This window comes from Syngnathoides biaculeatus, chromosome 4, assembly GCF_019802595.1.
Source record: "Syngnathoides biaculeatus isolate LvHL_M chromosome 4, ASM1980259v1, whole genome shotgun sequence".
Lineage (NCBI taxonomy): Eukaryota > Metazoa > Chordata > Actinopteri > Syngnathiformes > Syngnathidae > Syngnathoides > Syngnathoides biaculeatus.
This window is the reverse complement of record NC_084643.1, coordinates 12589243-12612087: the sequence shown is the minus strand read 5'-3', so window position 1 is coordinate 12612087 and position 22845 is coordinate 12589243. Positions and strand designations below refer to the sequence as shown.

Here is a 22845-nt window from a genome sequence, read left to right as displayed (position 1 = left end):
GAGGTACAACAAATTTGAATGACAGCAAAGTACTTTCTCACAGCAGCAAGGAGTTCAAGGGTTAATATAGCGCTTTGGCTAGATTTAGACAAAAAGCAATTTTTTCTGCCATTGGAAGAGCAAAACAAAACGACAATGAACCATTTGAAAAATAAAGAATTGGATTGACTGCATGTTTTAAAGCAATAGCGGCATTCCTGAAGATCACACTCCAGGGAGTGTGTATAAAGGGCAATTAAAAATGCTCTTCATGCGAATTCAAATAATCCTACAAAACAATGGATTGAAAAACATTGCGTTGACAAACCGACTCGCAGCCTGTAACAATATGTTAAGAAAGCACTACACGCAGAAAGAGTGCTACAAAATAAGAAAAAGAAAGTTGACATCTTTCTGACAGAGGAAGAAGAATTTTATGGAGCATTATGCGAAACATTTAATAATTGTGGCCACAGTTGAGGAAGAGGCAGGGGAAGAGTAATGGGGAGGGGAAGCAAATTTGATCAAAAAGAAATTATTTGCTGGCGTTGTGTAGAAAAAGGTCACATTTCACGTGACTGCCCTAAAAACAAAACCCCCACCACCGCATAACTAGAGCAGCCATCTCCCCATCAAAAATGTCACAATTAATGCTCCCAAAATGCAACTTTTTAATTTGCCCCATACATTTGTTGGGAGAGATGGGTTGCTGAAATTAAGACTGGTCTTAATTCCCTCTCTGACAGGGAATTACTGGGAGGACAGTTAAATAACTTACTAAATGGGAACCCAGCACACTTAATACACCTTAGATATTCAAAACAAGCCTCCCACAAGAAAAGGAGATCTCGAGACATGATTGAACAACCACATAATGATGTAGGAAGTGACTCATTGCATGTGACTATGAAGTATAAGGTACTGTAAACTTATAACAGCCCACACCAGGCAAAATCATAATTGATTATCTGTACTCAGATGGTATATCAGTCGTGGTGGCAGGAACAAGACTGACTGACAAACTAAATGCATTGCATAACACCACCACACACATCATTGCACAAACAAATTTAACAGGAGTGGAAGAGTCTGGGAAAATTTGTACTGGTAGCACGAAATGTTCCTGATTGGACAGAAAAAGAAACAGATTTGGATTAGGACGACTGAGCTGTACAGACAATTTCTTATTGGACAGTGTTAAACAATCTGAGACCAGATGCTGCTGTATTCACAGTGGTATCAAAATCTACAGACAATACTGGAAAAATAGAGGAATGGTGACAACTCCAGGGATAACAGTGGCACATGCAGAGCTACAATAAAATTTCCTGATAGCAGTTCCATTACCAAAAGAAATAGTCATATATAAATGTGCAGTACGCACATCAAATACAGACAAAGTATCATTCGGAAATGGATTTACAGATAAAACAGCAAAAGAAGTGGCAGCCAAAACCTTTATGGGATTAGCTGACCATGCAACAAATGAAGACATACTTTCAGATGATGTGTTAAACAAAATGCAACAACAAATCTTACCAGCAGAACAAAATATGTGGAAAAATAAAGGTGCTACATTACAAAATGGGATTGGTGTCAACACAGATACAAAACACATTCTTCCAAAAAATCTTTTAAGTGGGTGGCAATATTGAGCATTGGGAAGTCTCGGGTCTCAACAGGGGGAATGGTAGCCCTGGTACAAAGGCATTACATGATCCATGGATTAAACTTGAATGCAAAAAAATTTTTGTAGGGCTTGTTTTATCTGTGCGCGACGTAATCCACAAGGGTATGTGCATCCAAAACGTTGTCAGTTTCCTCAAGCTACACATCCATCCATCCATTTTCTTAGCCACTTTTCCTCACAAGGGTTGTGGGCCATGCTGGAGCCTATCCTAGCTGTCAATGGTTGCCAGGCAATTGCAGGGCACATGGAGACAAACAGCTTCACTCACAATCACACCTAGGGGCAATTGACCCCTCCGTAGAAATTGCGTCATCCGCGTCGCTGACCAATCAGAGGCCAGTGATCTGCATAAACCACGCCCCTTTTTGCCGTCCGCCGTTCCCTAAGACAACGTTGCATGGTCCAGTATAGCTTTTGATAGCGTTTTGTCGCGTATTTGGGTTAACTATAGATATGGTTAAGAGGTGTAGTCACGGACTTTGTAATAGTGACGACAGGTATCCTGAAAGGCTAGTTGGTGGAGTTCAATTCGTACCCTTTCCAAAACCGAAGACCCAGTACGAAAAATGTCTTCGATGGATCAAACTTTGTGGAAGACCGCATCATCAACTGCATCCATCTAATATCAACTGGAACAGAAGACAGAGTACGAAAAATGTCTTTGATGGATCAAACTTTGTGGAAGATCATATGATCAACTGAATCCATCTAAAATCAACCGGAACAGATATGTTTGCACGAAGGTAAGCCCTATATTTGATTTTCAATACATGTCTCATATAAATGAATTAGCAGTTCTTCCCTTGCATAACATAGACGTGTGAATGATTGACACACTTGATCTGTGTTGAGCGATATTTTGCGATGATCTGACTGCACAAACGTGTCTCTGTTGGGCGGCTACCGAGCTAAGCTAAACCGGACTAGCGAGTCCTAAAAGCCTTCGACGTGCACCGAACACCAAGACTGAAAGGAAGGATGTTTGAGGACACTATAAAGTAGTGATTGTCGTACTCGGTCGGGATTTACGTAGGTTCGGCACTAATTCAAGAATAATTATTGAGGGGAGCGCGTGACGTTACACAAAGAAAACGAGAGAAACAACTCCTAAATCAAGCCTCGCCTTCTTTTCCTTCATACGGCGGTTCACAAACGGCTATACAGATACACATACAGATACTGCACACAAGTGTGATATGTAACACGAAAATAGGAAACTGTTAATGACGAATTCGTCTTTGGGTTATAATATATTATGTGGCTTCTCGGTCTTCCTCTGACTCTGAAAAGATCTCGCGCTAATATCAATGGTTTCTCCGTCGATATGCACGTAAATACCATTGAAATACCCCTCGCTGAAATACTTGAAGCCCTGCTGTCTGCTTTTCAACGATATTTCACTATTCGCTAAGAATGAGAGTGAGGAATCAGCTGGTAAATCAGACAATTTCGCTCTAGTCTTTTCTTCCTGCGCCGCCATTTTTGCTAATTGTTTGTCTGAGGTTAGCACACGTGGGGTGACGTAACTTCAGAAGGTGTGGTTAAGTGCCCTGTACGGAGGGGTCAATTTAGAGAGTCCAGAGAAAGACGAATGATGAAGAAAAAAAACCCTCACACTTTCAGTAATTATTAACAACCCCAAACAGCTCTAAATATTGCAAAAAGGGATACTTGAGTTCATTTGTCGATTGTAAGAAGGTTATTGCTTTTGAAACCATTGTTAACACTAAAAACTCATTTGTTTTTATTCGCCACTTGTAAGATAGTTGTTCTCATTCCCACTACCAAGGAGGTCACTGTAGTCCAGTTACACAGGGGAGTGAGACTCCTGTCATAATGGCGATTAAATAGTTCAATATTGCTGTTGGGTGTTGGATGAAAACGCTACCCATTATTTTCATTTTTCTGTTCGAATGGTACCTGTGGGAACCACCCAAGTCCCCCCCCCCCAAAAAAAAAGAAAATAAACGAATTGGATAACTACTTACAAAAAACTTGTCCAAAAGATTGTGCTGTTTGCACAGATCCACAAATCATACTAGTGCTATTAATTGATAATGAATGCAAAAAAAAAAGTTGGGGGATTCTATGTATCCATTAAGTTATTTTGGAAAAAAAAACAAAAAACAATAGAAACTGTTTTCTAATGACATCTCACCAGGAAATATCACATACATCAAATTGATGGGAACTGGAAACAAATTGGGAAATTTATCAGCATTGATATGTAAAACCATTTTTATGCCATTGTCATGTTGGTGCGGCGGTAACAGTCTTTTCTATTTTTTTTTTTACGACGGATGCCTTTCCTGACGCAACCCTTCTGCATTTATTCAGAGAGAGCGGTGGAGCCTATCCCAGCTAACTTCAGGCAGAGGCAGACTACACCTCGGGCTGGTCGGCGGCCAGTCGCAGTGCATATGTTGAAACCATCACTGAGCGGGATCCCACGCTGCCTGCACTCAAAACAGCACTCTGAGGGAAACTTAAAGTACAATGTGGCCCTCAAGAAAAATGAGTTTGACACCCCTGTACTACACCATCAGATTGAAAAAAAAATGTACCAAGTTACTGTGCTTTCATATCTTTATTACTGCCATTTGTCTATTCATCCTATGTCTGTTTATGAATTAACATCTTCTGTTCGTGCAGTTTTACCCAAACACTCGCATACATTGAGGAATAACTGAATGACATGGGCAAAATAGCAGAAACACGTGGACACCTTACACACTGTAAAACATCATCTCAGCTGAGTCACCCAAAGGGAAAGGTAAGCAAAGTCCAGCATACGGTAGGTGCAGATTTATAGTATCTGAAAATACCTGAAGGCTGGTGAAGATTTAAAAGACACCTGACTCATTTCGTGGTGACTTGGTCGACATATGACTTCAAAATAGCTAAATAGTATGACAGCATGTTGGGCTGCAACATTGACGGCCGTAATGATGTTTTTGTTCATATGTTACTTTTGGACACCTGTAAAGTTGACAAAAATACATAACAGAACCAATAATTATACTCAGTCAACTATGCCTACCACACATAAGATAAGGCTTAACCTCATTTCAAATAACGTTGATAAAGAACTATGCAGCAGTCACTGAGAATGAATCAGTTAAGCACTATTTTAATTCCTTGGCCGAGTCTAATAGTCTAATTGCTGGGGATTCCACTATGGGTTTATGCTAAAGGAAAGCCCCATTTTCTTCTCACCATTTACCAATTAAATGCTACCTTAAACCCAAATGCCATACAAAAGAGCCTGTATACTATGGAGGGAGTTGAAGTATTTTAACCGAAAAAGCGTGAGGAACATTTTTTTATTATTATTATTATTGTTTTTTTTTTTTTACAAAAAGTAAACAACTGGTTGTTATTAATGCAGCTAACAAGGTAAACTATAGTTACATCACGTGAATGGGCCCAAGGCCACTACTGCGTGTCATTCCAGCCGAAATCCCAACACAGTGTACCCTGGAGGTAATGACTAAAACAACTCCTAACAGCACTAGTCAGAAATGGAATAGTGTTTATCCAACAACTAAGGCAGTTAATGATAACTGATATTTTCTACTCATGTTGCATTGGCTAGCTTCTCCTGTGTTAGCTTTACATGGACAGGTGTTAAGGCGGGAAGTCTCAACAAAACATGGTGTCATGATATCCATCAGCAAACTGCTCCACTGCTCCCACGTGTGGTGATGGTGTGTTGGTCAAAAGTTGTTTGACACACTGATAAATGCACCAGGAACGTCTGCACTGGTATCACTGCTCCTATCTGTTACTGTGTTTCCATCCAAAGCAGAGGATATACAATTGGCTGCATCCATCTTTGACCTCCCCTTGGTTTCTTCCGAAGGCGAAGGTCCTCTTAGAAAGATGGAGATCCGACATACATTGATGCAAATGCATCCCACGAGTCGTAAACTAGGTAATTATTCAGAAGCAGGCTTTATTGCCACAAGGGAACAACCAGCCAAAAGATAATTCTGTATTTTAAATGTAGGAGGCAACATAACATTAACCTGAAAACTGTTTGGGAGCATCATTTAGCTTTCAATATGCATTGCGAATGATATTCTGCAAGCAATTCAGTTTTACACCAAGAAAAACTGACAGGGATAACATTGTGTGTTAAAAATAAATAAATAAACAAAGCTGCAAGCTACATTTCAAGTTTATAGTTCATACTTGGCTTGGTATAGTTACAGTCACTCACATTTGACGAGTGCGAATGCACCCGCGCACCTTTGCACTCTCAAATTTGCACAGTCGAGCATGAAAAATCTCACGCATAAAATTTGTTGGGTGTAGAAAAAAAGAGAAACTGAAAGACGTCGGTTATTTTGCGTAGTCTTGACATTAATTTATTTATTTCATAAACGTTGGTAACAAAACAAGTCTGATTCTCAACAATCAGTATTCACCCGGAAACCGGAAATGCAAGTTAACTGTACTGAGCATGTTCGGAAGTGATGCCAAAAGCGCATGTTCCGAGCTGCTTCACGTACTCGGAGCCCATTTACGTCGAAAGTCATCAACATAATGATCCATGTCAAAAGGAAATTCAGTTCCACCAGGGGTGGTTCAATGCATCGATTGGGAGGCAGTTTTGGGTGATCGTGTGGCGGCGTGCCCCCCCCCCCCCAAAAAAAAAGACATTTCACTATCATCCACCTTGTTGCTTGATTCAGGTGCGGCCAAAACATGGAGCGCACGCACGTAAAGGCGTGTTCCAGCAAGCCGGCCTCCTATTTACAGACGTCGCAGCGTAGCGTGCGTGCACCCGCCCCCACCCACCCCCCACCACTTGATTCAAGTTCTAACAGTCACTTTCCCCGTGATACGTGTCATCTTGAAGTTAATTAAGCCCTATGGGGGCACAAATCAGTGCAATCTGCAGGCCGGTCCCAAGCCCAGATAAATGCAGAGGGTTGCGTCAGGAAGGGCATCCGGCGTAAAAAACTGCCAAACAAATATGAGCGTTCATCTAAAGAATCCCATAACGGATCGGTCGTGGCCCGGGTTAACAACGCCCGCCCCCGGCACTGCTAACCTGCAGGGCTTCGGTGGGAATTCAATAACTGTGGGTCGAAGACAAAGAGGAGGAAACCGAATTTGTCGTCAGAAGAAAAAGAGGAATGCACGGAGCCTACAACTGAGTGTAGGGACGTTGAATGTTGGGACTATGACAGGAAAAGCTCAGGAGTTGGTTGACATGATGATTAGGAGAAAGGTTGATATACTGTGCATCCAAGAGAGCAGGAGGAAAGGTAGTAAGGCTCGAAGTCTTGGAGCAGGGTTTAAATTATTCTACCACGGAGTAGATGGGAAGAGAAATGGAGTAGGGGTTAATTTAAAGGAAGAGCTGGCTAAGAATGTCTTGGAGGTGAAAAGAGTATCAGATCGAGTGATGAGACTAAAATTTGAAATTGAGGGTGTTATGGATAATGTGGTTAGCACACAGGTAGGATGTGACCTCGAGTTGAAAGAGAAATTCTGGAAGGAACTAGTGAAGTTGTCCTGAGCATCAGAGAGAGAGAGAGAGAGAGAGAGAGAGAGAGAGAGGAGAGAGAGAGAGAGAGAGAGAGAGAGAGAGAGAGATAGAGAGAGAGAGAGAGAGAGAGAGAGAGAGAGAGAAGAGAGAGAGAAAGAGAGAGTTGTGATTGAGCATCCCAGACAGCGAGAGAGTTGTAATTGGTGCAGATTGTAATGGACAGGGGCGATCAAGAAGATTGGAAAGGAGAGGAAAGAAGATTAGCCAAAGTAAAACAGAATATATCATGAATAAATCATTGTGGCTTCCGGTCCCCGACCTGATGGCACAGAAAACGAGGAGGCTGCGGCAAACTCGATTGTACAAAAAATAAATCCTGCTTAATTTGGCAATTTTGGGAATACTCGACGTGGGACCCCACTGGTGACGGCTTCAGTGGACTAATAATCAACATCTGTGAAATCTTAGTACCCATATTGGAGCCGTATTTCATTTGCATTTGAAGCAGCGCGGCCTAGCTTAGCTTAGCCCCACTTGCTAACAACAACAAGACGCATTAGTAATCAAATAATCATCAATTGCTAGAACCTACACGACCGGCAAAACCTTTGTATCATATACAACGAGGTCCGTGAATACTAGTAGTGAACAAGTTGGACAAGTTGAAAGGCCGACTTAAACTTACCCCTTGGCCCAGACTACCTTTGTCTTTCAACGCATCTGAGAGAGAGAGAGTTGTGATTGAGCATCCCAGACAGCGAGAGAGTTGTAATTGGTGCAGATTGTAATGGACAGGGGCGATCAAGAAGATTGGAAAGGAGAGGAAAGAAGATTAGCCAAAGTAAAACAGAATATATCATGAATAAATCATTGTGGCTTCCGGTCCCCGACCTGATGGCACAGAAAACGAGGAGGCTGCGGCAAACTCGATTGTACAAAAAATAAATCCTGCTTAATTTGGCAATTTTGGGAATACTCGACGTGGGACCCCACTGGTGACGGCTTCAGTGGACTAATAATCAACATCTGTGAAATCTTAGTACCCATATTGGAGCCGTATTTCATTTGCATTTGAAGCAGCGCGGCCTAGCTTAGCTTAGCCCCACTTGCTAACAACAACAAGACGCATTAGTAATCAAATAATCATCAATTGCTAGAACCTACACGACCGGCAAAACCTTTGTATCATATACAACGAGGTCCGTGAATACTAGTAGTGAACAAGTTGGACAAGTTGAAAGGCCGACTTAAACTTACCCCTTGGCCCAGACTACCTTTGTCTTTCAACGCATCTGAGAGAGAGAGAGTTGTGAATAAGCATCCCAGACAGCAAGAGATTTGTGATTGCTTCAGATTGTAATGGACATATTGGTTAAGGAAACAGGGACGAAGAAGTGATGGGGAAGTACGCCATCCAGGAAAGGGACAGATGGTGGTGGACTTTGCAAAAAGGATGGAGATGGCTGTAGTGAACACTTATTTCCAGAAGAGGGAGGAACATATAGTGACCTACAAGAGCGGAGGTAGAAGCACACAGGTAGATGATATTTTGTGCAGACGATGTAATCTGAAGGAGGTTACTGACTGTAAAGTAGTGGTAGGGAAGAGTGTAGCTCAACAGCATAGGATGGTGGCGTGTAGGATGACTCTGGTGGTGGGTAGGAAGATTAAGAAGACAAAGGTCGAGCAGAGAATCATGTGGTGGAAGCTGAGAAATGAAGAATGTTGTGCGGCCTTTCGGAAAGAGGTGAGACAGGCTCTCGATGGACAGCAGAAGCTCCCGGAAGACTGGACTACTACAGCCAAGGTAATCTGAGAGACAGGCAGGAGAGTACTTGGTGTGTCCTCTGGTAGGAAAGGGGAGGAGACTTGGTGGTGGTACACAAAATACAGGAAGTCATACAAGGAAAGAGATGAGCGAAGAAGAAGTGGGACACTGAGAGGACTGAGGAGAGACGAAAGGAGTACATCAAGATGCAACGTTGATCAAAGATAGAGGTGGCAAAGGCTAAACAAGAGGCATATGAAGACATGTACACCATGTTGAACACAAAAGAAGGAGAAAAGGATCTCTACACATTGGCCAGACAAGGGATAGAGATAGGAAGGATGTGCAGCAGGTAAGGGTGATTAAGGATAGAGATGGAAATCTGTTGACTGGTGCCAGTAGTGTGCTAAATAGATGGAAAGAATACTTTTGAGAAATTGATGAAGAGAATGGGAGAGAAGGAAGAGTTGAAGAGGCAAGTGTGAAGGACCAAGAAGTGGTAATGATTAGTAAGGGGGAAGTTAGAAAGGCACTAGAAAGGATGAAAAATGGAAAGGCAGTTGGTCCTGATGACATACCGGTGGCGGTATGGAAGCAATTTGGAGAGATGGCTGTGGAGTTTTTGACCAATTTATTCAACAGAATACTAGCGGGCGAAAAGATGCTGTGATATGCAGTGAAAGCAGGGAACATGCAGAGGAACAATTAGAAAGATAGAGACATGCACTGGAAAGGAGAGGAATGAAGATTAGCTGAAGTAAAACAGAATATATGTGCGTGAATGACAAAGGTGGAGGGGGAAGAGTGAGGCTACAGGGAGAAGAGATAGCGAGGGTGGAGGACTTCAAATATTTAGGGTCAACAATCCAGAGCAATGGTGAATGTGGTAAGGAAGTAAAGAAACGCGTCCAAGCAGGTTGGAACAGCTAGGGGAAGGTGTCTGGTGTGTTATGTGACAAGAGTCCTGCTCGAATGAAGGGCAAAATTTATAAAACAGTGGTGAGGCCGGCCATGATGTACAGATTAGAGACGGTGGCACTGAAGAAACAACAAGAAGCAGAACTGGAGGTAGCAGAAATGAAGATGTTGAGGTTCTCGCTCAAAGTGAGCAGGTTGGATAGGATTAGAAATGAGCTCATGAGAGGGACAGCCAAAGTTGGATGTTTTGGAGACAAGATTCGAGAGAGCATACTTCGATGGTTTTGACATGTTCAGAGGCGAGAGAGTGAGTATATTGGTAGGATGGAGTTGGTAAGCAAAAGAGCGAGAGGAAGACCAAAGAGAAGGTTGATAGATGTGGTGAGGGAAGACATGAGGGCAGTTGGGGTTAGAGAGGAAGATGCAAGAGGTAGGCTAGGATGGAAAAAGATGGCACGCTGTGGCGACCCCTAACGGGACAAGCCGAAACGAAAAGAAGAAGAACAAGATCAAATACTGCCAGCTTTCATTCATTATTAGCTAGAATATAACTTTCCGATTGCCGATAGGAATGTTTGTATCGCTAGCTTGCTGCTACTCATGTCGATTATGTCGAACTAAACTTTCAGCATTTTCAAAACATTGCGGATTGAGACCGTTCGTGTTTATTCCTTGACAGGCCAGTGCATTTAAGTTTGTCAGATAAAGTCTGTCAGATCAAGAATTTTTAATAATGAAAATTTTTAAACAACATTAACATTTCTGTTTGAATTTTTTTTCTATTTTAGTTATGTATTTGTTTCTTTTATTTTTAGTTTACAGTTATGTTATATTAATCCAGTAAGGTATTTTAAGGTCTTGAAATTCCATCCCTAATCACACCAGGAACTTTATCTGTGGCCATGACTGGTGGACCGCACCCATAACTAAAAAAAAAAAACTGAATTATTGCTTGCAGAATATCTTTTGGAATGCATGTTGAACGGTGGATGATGCTCCCAAACAGATTTAACGTTAATGTTATGTTGCTTCCTATATTTAAAATACAGAATTAGCTTTTTGTGCACTGTATCATCTGTGCTTTCATCCTCGATCAGGCTGTTCCAAGGTGGAATTTTACCATAATACACCATCTTATCTTGTACGTTCTACTTTGGCTTCAGACCAGACCTTTTTTAAATAAAAAAGAGAAAATCTCATCCAGTTTCACCACTTCTATTATTCACATACCCCGACATTCATTAAAGCAACAGCATTTTTTTTTTTACTTTAACCTTTATTATCGAGAGTAAACATAACCAGCATGTCTAACTCTCTTTGTTCAACGTTGCCCAGACTGTTGCAAACTAAAGTGGTGGTGGGTGGAGTCAGGAAAACGAGGAAGTAGAAGTAGGCTGAGCAGCAGTGTGCTTCCATGTGCTTCCGTGTTTAAAAAAAAAAAAAAAAAAAAGTTGTCAGGCTGTGGTTCATTGCACTGGATCGATTTTCATGTGTGCTCAGAAAGTGTGACAATATCAATATCGATGTATTTCTACTCGTAAAAAATTTTGCGCGTGTGATTTTTCAGTGCGATAGCACCCGAGCCCGTCAAATCACAGTGGCTCCAAATGGCCCCATAAACTGGCTTGTATAGAAGCATTTTCATTCATTCAACAGATGCATAGATTTTTCGTCTCACTTGCAAAAGTCGGATCAGAAAATTAACAAGTGTGCATTCTGGCACAGGTTATGGTCTGGAATATTGCAGAAAAACTTTTTTTTTTTATTTCCATGCAATTTAAAAAGATGGAATTCCGCCCATAAACGGAAAAATCACGTCTGATTTATTCCTGGAAAACTATGCACTCCGTGTCCTTTTCTTTTTTTTTTTTTGACAGTGCCGTTTTTGTGAAATCGTGTTGATGAAGAGTGGTGAATGGTGAAGCAAGATTGCCGGTTTATTTTTACTTGAACACATAACTTTGCGAACGTTTATTTCCTCTAAGTATCTCGTGTCGGTGCTGGACGTGAGCGCTTTTACACATTTACTGCCCTCTAGCGGCTGTCAAGAACATTTGTTTTGTATTTAAAAAAAAAAAGAAAAAAAAAATCACAACTTTGGATAGAAATGAGCGAGAGACTCGCTTCTTTTTTTGACATAGTCAGAAATGTATGATGGGCCGGATTAAATGATCCAACAAGCCGCATCCAGCCCGCAGGCCGAATGTTTGACATGCTTGCTCAAGGGATATGGAATGCCACCACTTTGGCAGGGAAAGAGCCCGAGTTGCTCCATGAGGTCGAAAAGTTCCAACTAGACATAGTCGGACTCGCCTCTACACACCGCATTACTCTGGCACCACTCCTCTTGAGAGGGGTTTGACTCTGTTCCTCTGTTTCCCACGTCCCTGTTTACCAAGCAGGTGTAGGTAGACTTATAGGCCCTGGCTTGGGTCCTGTATGTTGGGGTTTTACCCCGGTGGATGAGATGGTAGCCACCCTCCACCTTCAGGTAGGGGGATGGGTCCTGACTGTTGTTTGTGCCTATGCACCAAATAGCAGTTCAGAGTACCCACCCTTTTTGAAGTCCTTAGACGGAGTGCTGGAGAGCGCTCCCTCTGGGGACTCCATCATTCTGCTGGGGGACTTCAATGCCGATGAGGGCTATGACAGTGACACCTGGAAGGGCGTGATTGGGAAGAACCCCCCCCAATCAGAACCCGACTGGTGTTCTGTTACTGGACTTGTGTGCTCATCATGGATTGTCCAGAACAAACACCATGTTCAGCCATAAGGGTATCCACATGTGCACCTCGCATCAGGACACCCGAGGTCACAGTTCAATGATCAACTTTGTAGTCGTGTCATCGGACATGCACCTCCATGTCTTGGACAGTCTGGTGAAGAAACATCAACAGCTATCAACTGATCACCACCTCGTGGTGAGTTGGCTCCAATGTTTAGGGACGATGCCAGTCCAACGTGGCAGGGCTAAAGGTATTAAGGCCTGCTGGGAATGGCTGGCAGATTCCCCTGTCAGAAGGAAATTCAACTCCCACCTCCAAAAAACTTTGCTCAAATTCCCGGGGAGGCAGGGGACATTGAGTCCAAGTGGACGGGACGATGTTCCGCGCCTCCATTGCTGAGGCGGCCAACCAGAACTCTGCTGTAAGGTGTTCAGTACCTGTCATGGTGGTAATCCCCAAACCTGTTGGAGTGAAGGATGCCATTAGGCTGGAGGAGACCTATCGGAAATCTTTGGCCTGTGAGACTCCTGAGGGAGGAAATGTGTTCTGGCTAGCAAAATGCAGCTTTGGAGGTCACTGAAGCAACAACTTGGGGATGGGAGGAGTTCAGTAAGGCCATGGACAGAGACTTGCAGATGGCTTGGAAGAAAATCTGGTCCACCATACGGAGTGTCAGGAGGGGAAAGCATTGCACAGTCATCACTGGGTAGAGTGGGGATTGGGCGCTGCTGACCTCGAGTTGGGACATTGTGAGTTGGTGGGGAGAATACTTGCGAGAACTCCTAAAATCCACCAACAGCCTTCCTATGAGGAAGCAGAGTCTGGCTTCACTGAGGCGGGCTCTCCAATCTCTGGGGTTAAGATCACCGAGGTGGTTACAAAGGTTGTTGGTGTCAACGCTCCAAGGGTGGTTGAGATTCAGAGATTAAAGCTCTGTTGTTGTGGTTTAGTCCTGGTTGACGCCTCTACATCGTGTGGACATAGCAAAGCAAAGCAAATTTATTTGTATAGCGGATTTCATACACGAGGTAACTCAATGTGCTTTACATGATTAAAGGCATTTGAAAACAAAGAGATAAAACATTTAAAAGAGGATAAAAACAAAAATGACAAAACAAAATATTTAAAAAGACAATTAATACTGCATACAGTTCAACTAATATAATCAACAAGTGCGAATATTCTAAAAAACATTAGAAAAAAAGAAGTTTTCCACCAGGATTTAAAAATATTCACCTCACCTCTATTGGCAACTTATTCCAGTTGTGTGCAGCATAAAAGATAAATGCTGCTTCACCATGTTTGCTTTGGACTGCGCTCCACGATTTGATCTGTGTCAGTCGATCTCAGAACTCTACTGGGTTTGTATTCCGTAAGCATTTCTTTCATGTATTCAGGACCTAAATCATTTATAGACAAGTAGCAGAACTATAAAATCTATTCTAAAGCTGACTGGAAGCCAGTGCAAGGACTTTAGGATTGGCATTTTATGCTCTGACCGCTTTGTTTTGGTCAGAATGCGAGCTGCAGCATTCTGAAGGAGTTGCAGCTGTTTAATACTCTTTGTGGGTAGTCCAGTCAGAAGACCATTTCAGTAGTCAAGTCTACTTGAGATAAAAGCATGGATGAGCTTTTCTTGGTCTGCTAGACATACAAGACTTGACTCTGGATGTGTTTTTCAGATGGGAGAAGGCAGTTTTGGTGATTGATTTGATATGATTGTTGAAATCAGAATCAATCAGAACACCAAGGTTTCAGACTTGGTCTTTGTTTTTTAAAGCTAGAGAGTCTAGGTGGTTACTAACAGCAATTCTGTTTTCTTTATTGCCAAAAACAATTCTCAGTTTTGTTGTGATTTAGTTGAAGAAAATTTTGGCTCATCCAGTTATTTATTTGATTTAGACAGTGGCACAATACCTCAATTGAACGGTAGTCGTCTGGAGACACTGCTAAATATAACTGTGTGTCATCTGCATAGCTATGGTAGTCAAAACTAAAGCTTGGAAGAATTTGACCCAAGGGTAGCATATCCAGGCTGAACAGGAGAGGTCCAAGAACTGACCCTTGAGGGACCCCATAGGTCATTGCCATTCGCTGAGACCGAGCACCTCCAATGGTCACAAAGTAGCTCCTTTCCTCCAGGTAAGACCTAAACCCTTTAAGGACCGTTCCATTTAGTCCCACCCACGTTTCCAACCTGTTTACCAGTATATTGTGATCTACTGTATCAAAAGCCGCGCTGAGAACCAACAAGACCAAAATTGACACCTTTCCTGAGTTAGTATTCAACCTTACATCATTTGCCACTTTGATAAGAGCAGATTCTGTACTGTGATGAGTTCAGAAACCTGATTTAAATTTGTCAAAAAGTCCATTTAAATTCAAGAAATTGCTGAGTTTATTAAAACTAACTTTCTCAAGAATCTTGGCTATGAACGGGAGATTTGAGATAGGTCTATAGCTTGCTCACATGGAATCGTCCAGTGCTCTGTTTTTTAGAAGAGGCTTAACCAGCTACCTTGAGAGCTTTGGGAAATTCGCCAGACTGAAGTGAGAAATTGATTATTTGCTGCAAAACAGGTAGCACTGAGTTCACAATAGTTTTGAAAAAGTCAGATGGTATTGAGTCGAGACAGCTCGTTGATGGTTTCAACTGCTGAACAGTTTTCTCTCCTGTTTTTTGGTCAACAGTATCAAATTCTGACAATTTCAAAGCAATTTTTCTGGGTAGCTTCAAATGTGAGAGCATTCTATCTTTTTGCTGATTTGTGCTGACATTTGATCTGATGGATTGTGTTTTTTCACTAAAATAACAGGCAAACGCATTGCATTTGTCAGCTGTTACAAGTTCTGGAACTATCTGATTCGGGGGGGTTGTAAGCTTGTCAACTACAGCAAATAAACCACGAGTGTTGTTGAGGTTCTTACTGATGATTTCAGAAAAGTGTTGCAGTCTAGCTCTAACTAACTCTTGGTTAAAATTACAAAGACACTGTCTGTAGAAGTCTTAGTCAATTTGGAGTTTAGTTTTTCTCCACTTGCATTCCGCTTTCCTACACTCCGATTTAGATTTCTTGACCATCATTGTGCTCCTCCACGGTGTTCTCAGTCGCCTCAAGATGGTCTTAGTTTTAACAGGAGCGACCGCATTCATGGCATTTGTGATTTTCGAGGTGAAATTGTCCAAAAGTTCATCAACTGTCTCAGCATTCACAGCCTGTGGCGCAGCCACAGTCTCCATAAAGTTAGTGGCAGTACTCTCATTTATGTACCTTTTCCTAATAGAGATAGAGGTTGTCTGAACTTTTGGAAGATCTGTTCAGGGATCAGGAATTTGAATCTCAGATACAGGAGGAGCAATATGGTTTTCATCCTAGCTGTGAAACAGTGAACAAATTCTCCACCCACGGCAGGGTTCTCAAGGGTGCATGCGAGTTCGCACCTCCAGTTTACATGTGTTTTGTGGACTTTAAGTACGCATTCAACCGTGTCCTCAGGGAGTCCTGTGGGAGGTGCTTCAGGAATATGGGGTACTGAACCCCCTGCTATGGGCTGTTCAGCCTCTGTACAACTTGGGCCGCATTGTCGGCAGTAAATCGGACTCGTTACTGGTGAGAGTTGGACTCAGCCAAGGCTGCCCTTTGTCACTGATTCTGTTCATAACGTTTACGGACAGAATTTGTCAGTGCAGCCAAGGGTGAGCAGGGGTATGGTTTGGTGACCTCAGTATTCCATCTCCACGTTTGGCAGATAATGTTCTGTTGGCTTCATCAACCCGTGATCTCCAACTCTCAATGGAGAAATACTCAGCCAAGTGTGAAGCCCTGAGAATCAGCACCTCCAAATCTGAGACGAAATTCCTGAGTCGGAAAAGGGTGACCTGCCCTCTCCAGGTCGGGGATGAGAACCTGCCCCAAGTGGAGGAGTTTAAGTATTTGAGGTTCTTGGTCACGAGTGAAAGAAAAATGGAACGAGAAATCGACAGGCAGATCGTGCAAAGTCTGCCGTGATGTGGATTTTGTGTCAGTCCGTTGTGGTAAAGAAGGAGCTGAGTCAAAAGGCAAAACACGTTCTTCCCCTCAATTATGGCTACGAGCTGTGGGACATGACCGGAAGAACAAGATCTCGGATACAACTGGCTGAAATGAGTTTCCTCCTCAGGATGTCCAGGCTGGCCGGACTGGAAAAGTGTTCCAGGCAGTTCCCACCTGGAGGAGAACTCGGGGATGACCCGTGACACACCAGAGACGCTATGTCTCTTGGCTGGCCTGGGAACACCTCGAGATCACAACAGAAAAGCAGAATGTTGTGGCTGGGGAAAGAGAAGTCTAGACATCCCTGTAAAAGCTACAGCCCCAGAAACCTGACCTTAGATAACCAGTTAAAGAATATGTAAGATAACAAATAATAATAAATTAAGGAAATACTATGTATTTATGCAAATTGTGTTTAGTTTTCCTTTGAGCAGACCAAAAACTAGCGCTGTCTTTTCACTGGAGGTAGCTTCTTCTTCTCCGACGTGGGTACCAGAATGATTAATATATGCAAACAGTGTTTATACTTTACAAACTTGAGACCAAGATTATAATGGTACAGGTATTTACTTAAATCTTTAATTATAAAACCTATGCTAATCTTTACACTATTGTTTCGAGCCATATTTAGATATGCGATCACGGCCCAACCGCCTCCCCAGCCGATCCACTTCCGCGGTGGAGATGAGCTGTTGCGGCTCATCGCAGCCAGCCGGTGTGGCTCGTTTCCAGCGCCGAGGTGGCTTATCACGAAGCTGAGCCGTGCGGGTTTAGGGGGTTGTTCATAGTCGCCGCAGTACGCACTGAACAACACCGTTGAGTCGGGGCGCTTTACTGCTTTGTCGTCGTACGCGGCTGAGTGAGGCATTGTCGGTTGCGTTCTTCAGAGCCGCCGCCGTCCGCAAGCCCGACGTGCAGCCTCCGGTGTGGCTCATTTTTGGCGCCGAGGTGGCTTATCACGGAGCCGAGCTGGGCTGCTTTAGGGCGTTGATCACAGCCGCCGTCCACGATGAACAACACCGTTGAGCCGGGGCGCTTTATGGGGTTGTGGTCGCATGTAGCTGAGTTCGGCATTGTCTGCAGCATTGTTCAGAGCCACCGCCGTCCGCGAGCCCGACGCGCAGCCTTCGCTGCCAAAGCGGCGCAGCAGCCCGACACCGTCCGATGCGCACATTGACATATTTAGCACGCCTGTCATATGTACGCGGATCTTTTGTTATGTCATGAGAGACCAATTACATGGTCTGCCCCAAACTATTATTTGTTTTAGTAGCTGTATACACACCTACCTGTCATTTAGAACCCACGAAGCTCTCGTCCTCTGCACCCGTGCAATCCATTTTTCACAACAAACCGGGTCTCTTGCCAACTTATGAAGGGTAAATCCAGCCTCCCGAGTGTTCAAGCAATGTCCAGCATTGCAACGAGCTGGCATTTTGACTAACACGAAGTAACAACAAGCTACTTTCCCGGAGGTAGAACTAATAGAAACAAACGAGTCCACTTGAGCGTGGTCCTGTACTGTAGGTGAGTTCCTGCTTCTTCTCGAAAACAAATTCCTCGAGAGGATTTTCATGACGGGTGTTACAAAAAGCTTTATACATTAAAATCGTCTTTTGTGGTGAAAAAACGAATGGGTCCATGTCGGCTGCCGTTTTTTCATTCATAACATACTAAAAATCATGCATTTCATGACAGTGGCCCTTTAATCAAAACATGGCAGTCAAAATGGACTCGTCCGTTTTTTTCACCACACGCCATGACAATCATCTCGAGTGATTTGTTTTTGAGAAGAAGCAGGAAGTGACGTTATCAGCAGAAGCGCACTCAGGTGGCCTCGTGTGTTTATACCAGTTTTACCTGCGGGAAGGTAGCTCTTTGTTCCTTCGTGTTTGCCAAAATGCCGGTTCGTTGTATTGGTGGAGATTGCTCGAACACTTGGGAGGATGGAATCGCTCTTCATACTTTTCCAAAAGACCGGTTCATCGTGAGAAATGGATTGCACATGTGAAAAGGACGAGAGCTTTGTGGGTTCCAAATGACAGGTCGGTATGTATAGAACTACTAAATAAAATAATAGTTGGGGGGGACGTAACCCTTCTTTTAGCTCGCTTGCTCCTCTTTTTTTTTTTTTTGTTTTATTTTTTGCTCGCGGCCGGCCGGTGGTAGCCATATTGCCTACAATGTCATCACATCAGCTCATGTGACACTGGCCCACCACTGTTTCACCACATAATGCCCCGGTCACTTCACTCGACTGTGAGATGTTGTCTTCTTCTGAAAGAGTTTCCTTGTCAGAAGGTGGGGTCGGAAAAATCCAAAAATCTCTGTTGTTCCTCTCCCATAGCAGGTGCCACGACGTATTTTCAATGGCAAATGTCCCAGTATCACGTCTACTGAAGACGTTGCAGGCAATAGGGCTACCACTTGGATGTCGAGTGAGACTTCCGCAACTTTGCGCATGGATGACACCCTCTACGGTCATTTTTATTTTTCCGTATGGATATTGAAGTGAATATTGTTTTATGTAATTTTCATTACAATATCTATTTTAGAATGTTTATCGGCACGTCACTTGGGCTTTAAGCACTCAGCATCAACAAGTTCTATCTCAAACATTACTCCTCCCCAGTCGCCCTCACTAAACTTATCAACTACACACACAAGCAACTGCGAGCGCTGCTTTTCTATCCCTTCTTATGCACACTGCTCCACACGTCTGCGCAGTCTCTCTCTCTCTCTCTCTCTCTCTCTCCCTCTCTCACACACACACACACCACACACACACACACACACACACACACACACACACACACACCAACACTGCCTCCCCAAAGAGACTTGCTTGTTTTAATGGCGGAGGAGAGGCTCGTAGAGGCTTTAAGTTCACTTAACTGCAGCATTGCCACATTATGATCGTAAACACGGTCTTTGAAGAGGTCCATCCCTCACTGATGATGTTAGGAAACTGCTACTAGGTAACAACAAGCAGCACGATCCAGAGGCACGTTTCTAAGAGGCAGTATATATTTTTCGAATCAGTCCTTGCTTGCCACAATGCCTCGTCCTCGAGGGGGATAATCCCAATACAGGGTCCAACAAGGAGAAAAGTCCCCTATCTGGACCTCGGGAGGATATCCCAGTAGGTACCACAGTGCCGGTGCAACTTGTTGCACCAAAGTGGTTGATTCCTCCTGTTGGACCCCCAAAAGGATAAAAGTGCTTCCAAATAGAAGCCCATTCCTTTCGCTGGATCTCTAAAAAGGATAAACGTGCACTCCAAGATGAGTCACCACCTCTTGGGCGCCGCGGAGGAAACATTCACTGGTGTACAACCCTGAGGTGGTACTGTAACTACATAATCACAATATGTTACCGCTTATTAAAAAAAAGAAAAAAAAGGTTGTCACAAACAACGCTAAGATACAGTACATATGGGAGATGCTTAACAGTGTGGATGAGACAAAAGGCAAAACAAGGTCATGAGTGGGACAAGGGAAGCTGCTGGGTGAGGCTTCGACCATGTGAAACCAATCAGCTCATGGGATAAAGTCACTTGTGCTCTCATTGGTCGATGTCGTGCTGGGAACCAATCACGCTTTTTGTCAACGTATCTTTCGGCGATATGCCAATTTGGGTGAATTTTTTTTTCTTTTTTTTTTATAAAAAGACACAAAGCACTGTAGTCACAAAAAGTGAAGTGCAAACTAGCGAGGGAACCCTGAATATAATAAGTGAACAAGTCATGTAAATAAACATTTCTCCATCTGGTGATCAGATCATTAGCTTTTTTTAAACTTGCTGTTAGGTGATCCCCACAAAAATCCTGATCGTGTAAAGCCAAGTAAAAACATGAACTTTTGACTATAAAGTTTTTGTGCAACCATTTTTCAAGACAGTTTATCTAGAAATTGTTTAACAGAATTTGACTGGAGCATATAACACCACAAAATTTCCGAACTTGGATTCACAAATGAAGTACGGTAAAAAAAAGTCAACAAACCCAAAATCAATTGTTAACCAAGAAAGAATAGTAGATGTCTGATAAATACATAGAGAGACAGACCTAAGCTGGAGGGCTTGATAAGTATATCTAGAACATCGTAGAAAGGCAGAGACTTCATCTGAACATCAGGATGAACAGGAGGGATTTGAGGTCCAGGGTGCTGAAGATTCATGCTGGTTCTTTATGAAAGGCTGTTTCACCAGTCAGCAGTAGAAATCTGTACACAAATGATTCCTGCAGAGATGGCACAATTGATCTTTTCTTAAACCAAGCAATATGATGTTCATGTTACATCAACTGCCAAACACAGTTAACTGTCACTATCTTAAAACAACCAATATGTTTACGTTACATGAAGTTACTACCAAAAACTGTTAACTGTCATATATCTGAAGAAAATGTGACGGGAAATTTTAAATTGAAGTGGGTTCAAAGCGTTTACATATCAACTCTCTTCCACAGATCTGAAAATGATGTTTCCTTTTGGTTATTGTTGCCAAATATATTACCGTTTGGGTAGGGCTGCACAATTTACTGAATTAAGTTTTGGCTGCCAAGACTGAATGAGCTTGATCGTCTGTGATTTTTTTTAACATTTAAAATGTGGTAGTGCTGCATGAGAAGAGTTCTTTTACGCGACAGTGACCACAAACTAGACAGACAACAACCAGGAGGCAAACGCATGGTTTTGGCTTCATTAATCCCTGGAACCTGGTACCAACTTCAAAATCTTCTTTTCCTTTCAGCTTGTCCCATAAGGGGTCGCCACAGTGAGTCATATTTTTCCATGTAAGCCTATCTCATGAATCTTCCTGTAACATCAACTGCCTTCATGTCTTCCCTCACATCCATCAACCTTCTCTTTGGTCTTCTGCTCGCTCCTTTGCCTGGCAGTGCCATCTTCACCACCCTTCTACCAATATACTCATTCTCTCGTCTCTGGACATGTCCAAAACATTGAAGTCTGCTCTCTCAAAACATCTCACTTTGGCCGTCCTTCGAATGAGCTCATTTCTCAACCTATCCAACCTGCTCACTCTACAAAGAACCTCACCATCTTCATTTCTACCACCTCCAGCTGCTTCCAGTTGTCTCTCCAGTACCACCGTCTCTAATCCGTACATCATTACTGACCTCACCACTGTTTTTAAAACTTTGTCAATCCAGAAGTTACGTAATGCAATGCAGGGGTTGTCGACCACACGAATGTAAAGTGGCCTTCAGACATGCCTGTCCCATGGCGCTGACATTTTTTTAAACCTTTATTATCGGTCTGATAGTTACAGCACATCAAGATACACAAACAGAAATAGTCAATATTACTTTAAAAAAACTTTTGGATTCAAATTTCTTGTTTTCTTGTCGAGGGGATCAGTGACACCATTAATGGGATTGTCGAACTTTGACATTAAAGCTGATCATCAGAAAATGATAATTCTCAATCACACCGATCAGATCGGCGTAAAGTCGGAAAAAAACAACATGGAATTCAACCTGCTCACTATCCAGCTCTGCTGCCTGTTGTCTCTTCAATGCCACCGTCTCTAATCCGTACATCATGGCCGGCCTCACCACTGTTTGAAGCTTTGCCCTTCATCCGAGCAGAGACTCTTCTGCCACATAACACGCCAGACACCTTCGGTCAGCTGTTTCAACCTGCATGGACCCGTTTCTTCACTTCCTTACCACACTCACCATTGCTCTGGATTGTTGACCCTAAATATTTGAAGTCGTCCACCCTCGCCATCTCTTCTCCCTGTAGCCTCAGTCTTCCCTCTCCACCCCTGTCATTCAAACAAATATATTCTGTTTTACTTCAGATAATCCTTATTCCTCTCCTTTCCAGTCCGTGCCACCATCTTTTGAATTGTTCCTCCACCGGCTACTTGCTTCACTGCAGATCACACTGTAAACTGCAAAAATCATGGTCCAAGGGGATTCCAGTCTAACATCATCTGTCAGCCTATCCATTACCAGAGAAAACAGGAAGAGGCTCAGAGCTGATCCCTGATGCAGTCCAACCTCCATCTTAAATTCTTCTGTCACACCGACGGGACGCCTCACAATTGTTCTCCTGCCATCATACATGTCCTGTACTATTCTGACATATTTCTGCGCTACACCAGATTTATGCATGCTGTACCACAGTTCCTTGGTACTCTTCAGTGCCACCGTCTCTAATCATACATCATGGCCGGCCTCACCACTGTTTTGTAAACTTTGC

The 22845-nt window shown here is 43.0% G+C and overlaps 1 protein-coding gene and 1 long non-coding RNA gene across 9 annotated transcripts in view; one reads left to right on the top strand and one right to left on the bottom strand.

Annotated features, from left to right (window-relative positions):
• Positions 1-22845, bottom strand: part of pias2 (protein inhibitor of activated STAT, 2) — a 112484-nt gene that overhangs the window by 78073 nt on the left and 11566 nt on the right. For 5 of the 8 annotated variants that reach the window (XR_009794590.1, XR_009794589.1, XR_009794588.1 and 2 more), the window contains exon 2: positions 20682-20855. The exons of 1 other annotated variant lie outside the window; for it this stretch is intronic. Coding sequence is in view for 2 of the 7 variants with exons in the window: in XM_061816909.1 (XP_061672893.1) it covers positions 20682-20793 (112 nt within the window). In the remaining 5 variants the exon portion in view is untranslated. Of the gene's footprint in view, positions 1-20681; positions 20856-22845 lie in introns of those variants that run through there. 2 more of the 8 variants (XM_061816911.1, XM_061816913.1) reach the window with 1 other exon arrangement.
• Positions 20904-22845, top strand: part of LOC133499207 (uncharacterized) — a 29085-nt gene continuing 27143 nt past the window's right edge. The window contains exon 1 of the long non-coding RNA XR_009794591.1: positions 20904-21410. This is a non-coding gene — a long non-coding RNA (uncharacterized LOC133499207). The remainder of the gene's footprint in view (positions 21411-22845) is intronic.